Source organism: Octopus bimaculoides, chromosome 23 (assembly GCF_001194135.2).
Source record: "Octopus bimaculoides isolate UCB-OBI-ISO-001 chromosome 23, ASM119413v2, whole genome shotgun sequence".
NCBI lineage: Eukaryota > Metazoa > Mollusca > Cephalopoda > Octopoda > Octopodidae > Octopus > Octopus bimaculoides.
The window spans coordinates 33,001,661-33,007,326 of NC_069003.1; the positions used below are offsets into that span (position 1 = coordinate 33,001,661).

The window sequence follows — 5,666 nt, forward strand, 5'->3', positions numbered from 1 at the left end:
ATATATATAATGAAATATATATTGAATGAAGAATATATCCGAAGCTTTTCCCGAGACAGTGTTTTGTTGAGGTGTCCGAAAATGAAGAATTTGCAGATACTTAAACGCCGATTATGTAATTTTAAATAATTTTTATAGTTTATTACTGTCACGAGTGCAATCAATAAATCCACCAATGTACCAAAATAGAATGTAGAGTTTAGTTATCCTACGTGTGTAATAAATATGTGTAAAATAAATGCAATTAATGATAAATTAGTGTTTAGTACCAAGGTTTCGTTTTCTCTGACCTGTCTATGATTGGAAAAAAAAAACACATTGCAGTCGATACGATACTGTCATTGAGGTACGTCTATGAGTACAATTGCATGTCCTTCCTTTATTTAAAAAGCAGGGAGGGGTGCGATCTCAGGGAAAATTTGGTTTCTATTTCTAGCATGCATGTATGTATGTATGTGTGTGTGTGTATATATAAATATACATGTGTACGTGTGTGTGTGTATATATAAATATACATGTGTACGTGTGTGTGTATATATATATAAATATACATGTGTACGTGTGCGTGTATATATATATATATATATATATATATATATAGTACGTATGTGTGTGTATATATATATATATATATATATATATATATATATATAAATATACATGTGTACGTGTGTGTGTGTGTGCGTGTATATATATTATATATATATATAAATATAAAACAGCGTAAATAACAAGTTCATTATCATAACAGGCTAAACAAAGTGTAATATTTTCATGCAGTATAATTCTTATAATCATTTCAAACCATGACATTGTGTTCGAATGTCAATCGTAAGTCAAAAAGGTCTTTTTTTGTTTTCGATAATGGAAACCACCTTCTTTGAAAAGAGTCGGACGGAAGCATCATTATTATTACATCGGGGAAGAAATTCGGTCAGAGGAATTTCTCATTTAGAAATCATTATTATACAACCTGAACACTGGCAAAACCCATAATAATGATACAAATATACAAATATATATATATATAAACAAACAAAGTGGTAATTAATGAGTGAAATAAGAAAGCATTTATTGATTCCACTCACCTCGGTTGAAGGCTCGACGTCCAAGGCTGAGGTTTCCGACATAATTCGATCTCTTCAGTGATCTATGATTAACATAACACAAACCAGGATCTAATGTATTGATATGGTTACTCAATAATCTAGTTCAAAATCATAAATTAAGCTTTCTTTTTCGGACTTGAACCTTCAGAAATATATCTCCTTTATCAATAGCATTATTTTTATGCAAAATCACTTCCACAATGTTCGGCTAAACATAAACACATAATTTGATGACGTCATTAATTTGTGTGTTTTGATTTTTTTTTTTTAATTTTCATATGCGAAATGTAACTCAACTAATTGATTAAAGTAACTTGTTAATTAGTACCAAATTGGCTTTGATCGATCGAATAAACCTTTAATCAAATTGTTTCAATTACAATCTCTCTTTTGGCGTATCTTCTCATGCGTGATCCCCCACTTCTGACTTTGTTTCCTCATAACTTTCAGAAAAATGGGTATTTTTTAAAGGAATTTTCTACAAATACCTTTCAAATGGTATATATAATAATTATTTCGGAATTTAATGTCAAAAGAAAGATTGGTGGGCGCACGCACACATACATACTGACGCATGTCGCATATTATATCTGCAAAATGAAACTTGAAATGTTAAGAAATTATGTGATGTTTATGAACATGTACGTGTACGCGTCCACCTTTTTTATTTTAATTATTATTCACATTGAATTCTGACATAATCGTAATCTACACCACCTAAAAGGTATTTGTTATTTAATTTAATCGAAAGATCTTTTCTCTGGAAATTTGAGGAAACGAAGTCGACTGCTGAATTATTGAAAACTCTTCCCAAATTCCGAAATTTGTCTCCACTACAAATTCTGATATAATTGGAATCTAAGGACAGACAAAGGGATTAAGTCGATTACATTGACCCCCAATGCGTAACTGGTACTTAATTTATCGACCCTGAAAGGATGAAAGGCAAAGTCGACCTCGGCGGAATTTGAACTCAGAACGTAACGGCAGACGAAACACCGCTAAGCATTTCGCCCGGCGTGCTAACGTTTCTGCCAGCTCGCCGCCTTTGAGCAAAAATATTATTATTGTAATGTACCTCTTGTTCTGGTCTGACGTTCTGAGTTCGAACGCTACCGAGGTCAACTTTACCTTACATCATTTTGGGGTCAATATAATATGTACCGGTTCAGCAATGGGATCAATGTCATCGACTTCCGGTAATCTTCAAGTTTAGGGGGATAAAAAAAAAAAAAAAATATTCAAGGGAAATAACTGAACGACTTACCAGTATTATCCGTTTTCTTCTAGCTGTTTATAAATAAATCACACCCTAACCCTAATCCTAACCCTGACCCTTACCCTAACATCAATCAAATCACGTGTGTGATTTATTTATAAACAGAGATGTACGGAGAATACTGGTAAGACGTTCAGTTACTTCCCTTGAATATTTTTATTTATTTTTTTATGCCCCTAAACTTGAAGATTACCTCGACTTCCTTATTCCCTCAAAAATTTCTGGCCTTGTGCCAAAAATTAGAAAGAATTATTCTAAGTTCCTAATTATTATGGCTTTCTACTGTTAAAATAAAAGAATGCTGGATGTAAGGGAGATAATTCCAACCACTACTCGCCAAAAATATTTTGATCCTTTACTATAGTTAATTAAAAGAGATTTACTATATAAAAAAAAATTGGGTAATTTTCTTCTTATCTGGCTCAAAGACAAGCTTTGGGCGACAAAATTGACCTAAGTATATTTGCTTTTCAATCTTGAAATGATGAAAGGCAAAATTGCACTATGTTTTTTAGGGAAGTAGCCCAAATGACTGTGTAGGAAATGCACCTTTACACTCATGTTGCAACCCAACGAACGCCGTTAGAGTTGTTCTACATTATTGTAATCTTAATATATTATTAGTATACATCTAATGAGCTGATCAGCCAGCTTTTGTCATTCCAGATCGTGGGAGACAACAATAGCAGTACTTTGAATCCATGCTGCTAAACATTTCTTGTCACAGTTGACTAGTTTGGTTTCAGAATGCAGTCACGATGTGATGACAATATGGAAGCCCATTATGGAAAAAAAGTTTTGTGTTAAACTGGGCGAAAATGCCACAGAAACTTATGAAATGCTCCAGACTGCTTATGGATTAACTGAGCATCTGCTCTACACTGGTACAAGAAACCAGGCTATGGAAGTTCACTGGGAAGTTAACGATGATTCCCTTTTTCAACAGCCAAAGAATCATCTACATCCACTGGGTTCCCTCAGGCCTGACAGTCAACAAAGAGTACTTTGTGGAGGTCTTGAAGGAGTTCAGGAAGAAATTTCTTCCCAAAAGGCCCAAGCACCTGAACCAGTCCACAATTCCATCCTCGTAACCAACTACTTGACAGAAACCGCTGCAGTGTGATGTAGAAGAGGAAGTCTTTGGTAAATTGGATGCTAATGGAAACTGAAGACTGACGAAAAGAGAGAGAGGGAGGGAGGAAGGGAGAGAGAGAGAGAGGTTATATAAGATAAATAGAAACATTATTTCTAAATCTCTCAAAGAGAGATATTCAGTAACAGTTCTTTAAAGTAAAGACTATTTGCCAACATAAACTGGCTGTCCTGGAAGGGACGATTGTTACTGTTATTTAGCCTCAGGAAACATCGCTTCCAGTTGGCTATATGACACAATATCTGTGTCTTTATATTTTTGAATGGGGGTGCTGGACTCCCTATAGCCAGCTGGTAACGATGTTTCCTGGGGCTAGACAAACAATAACAATTGTCTCTTTATGTGATATAAAATGCTGAAGGAGAAAGTTGTTCATGACCATCTCTATTGTATTAATAGGATGTTATAAGTGAAGGTGATAGAGGTTTGGTAGTAGGAAGGATCAGGGATTTGGGGATGGGAGGTCCTGTACAATGTCTCGATAGACTGGGACAGATAGGAACACGGAAAAGTTTAATGAGTAAGAGAACTTCTATCCATTAACAATTAAAATAAAAGAAATTTATAAATACCATTCTAGTCAGCAAACAAGAAGAAAAGTTAAAATAATGTAAAGAAAATAAACAAACGTCCATATAATCAACAATTTAATTGTTTTTCTTTATTTAAGAAGACTTGATGTTAATATTAAAATAGTTATTGTTGCTGTTAGAATCAACAGAACAGCTAACAAAATAGTTTTACAGTATTTAATTCAATTATTCTCTTTCCAATTTAAATCCAGCCAAATGTGTTTTTGTCGTCCAGTTTTTTGGATTATTACAATATGTATCAGCAAAATATTTGGGTTAATTTACACAACCTTCTAGTTAAGAATACCTATAATTATTATTATTATTATTATTATTATTATTATTATTATTATTATTATTATTTCTATTAGTATTAGTATTGTTATGTTGACATTCACAAGTGAATTTTTTCCAACTTCATTTTCTTGTTCATCTTGATTGCTTTTTGAATTTTGTTATCATTGAAGTTCCATCACAAGTTATTTTCTGTAAATAAAAGAAAATTAAAATTGGAATACATCTATTTTCTGTTACATATTTCATATACAAAATTGTACGCGTGCGCACTCACGCACAAATATATGCTTTTTTTTTTACATAAAAACACTATTATCATTGTAGGGTAGGTGTGAGAGGATGGATACAGCCAGTTTGAACATAAAACAAATAGAATATTTGGGCTGGATATGACTGGTTTAAATGCTAAAGAGTTACAAAGAAAATATTGGGGTTGATTCATTCAAATGAAACCTTCCCAGATATAGACCCAGCATGGCCACACTCCAATGAAACAAATAATAGAGAAGAGGTAAAAATACTCACCACTATCAATTCATCTCCAACAACTTCTTGGACACTCTCAATCGTTGCTTGATTATAGTAATTTGTGCATTTATCATACCATTTGCCATTTTCAATTTTACAAAACACCTGGAAAATACAAGGATAGAATGTTAATAATTGAAGAAACAATACTTTCTGTAGGGAAATGGGAGGGGAAAATGGAAATGGTAATTAATAGCTTCACACATCTGTGGAATTTGAACTTAGACTGTAAAGAGTCAAAAGAAATGCAACAAAGCATTTTGAATGGCATCCTAACAATCACCTTCTGAAAGAAATCATGTGTGGGGAGAGAGAGAGAGAGAGAGAGAGAGTATTCTTATTCTCCACTTAAGAGAATCTATTTCCAGTGTGCTCGTTGTACTTATTGCTTCAGCGCATCTTTCACATTCAAACCTTACTTTCTCTGTTGGTCAATCTGTGATTCCGCTACACCCTTTCTCTGTCCTTAGTACAGCATCTGGACTTCATACCTATACTCTTTCCGGATATCAAGCAGGACCACTTTCGTGATGGTGCCAGTGTCCTGTCTTCTGTCCTAATCACAAACATTTCTGTCATACTTAGCAAACTTTACCTTGAAGACTTATGGGTTGAGGTTTAGTTTCCATGCCTGGAATTACCTTTCTAATTCCACTATAGATTTAGCTATGAGAACTACAGGAATTCCCATGGACAGCCAGTTTTAAACTCCTCTGTAATGGCCTCTA

The 5,666-nt window shown here is 33.7% G+C and overlaps 1 protein-coding gene and 1 long non-coding RNA gene across 3 annotated transcripts in view; both read right to left on the reverse strand.

Moving 5' to 3' along the window:
• The window catches only part of LOC106876950 (mitochondrial fission factor), a 14,292-nt gene extending 12,930 nt beyond the window's left edge, over positions 1 to 1,362 (reverse strand). Inside the window, exon 1 of one of the 2 annotated variants that reach the window (XM_014925720.2) lies at positions 1,089 to 1,362. Coding sequence is in view for 1 of the 2 variants with exons in the window: in XM_014925719.2 (XP_014781205.1) it covers positions 1,089 to 1,130 (42 nt within the window). In the remaining variant the exon portion in view is untranslated. The remainder of the gene's footprint in view (positions 1 to 1,088) is intronic. The other variant, XM_014925719.2, reaches the window with a different exon arrangement.
• A 2,815-nt stretch (positions 1,363 to 4,177) lies between these two features.
• LOC106876953 (uncharacterized) lies at positions 4,178 to 5,659 on the reverse strand. The gene is made up of 2 exons (XR_001410310.2): positions 4,936 to 5,659; positions 4,178 to 4,599 (listed from the first exon to the last, which is right to left on the reverse strand). It is a non-coding gene; the product is annotated as an uncharacterized LOC106876953 (long non-coding RNA).
• Between the last annotated feature and the right edge of the window lie 7 nt (positions 5,660 to 5,666).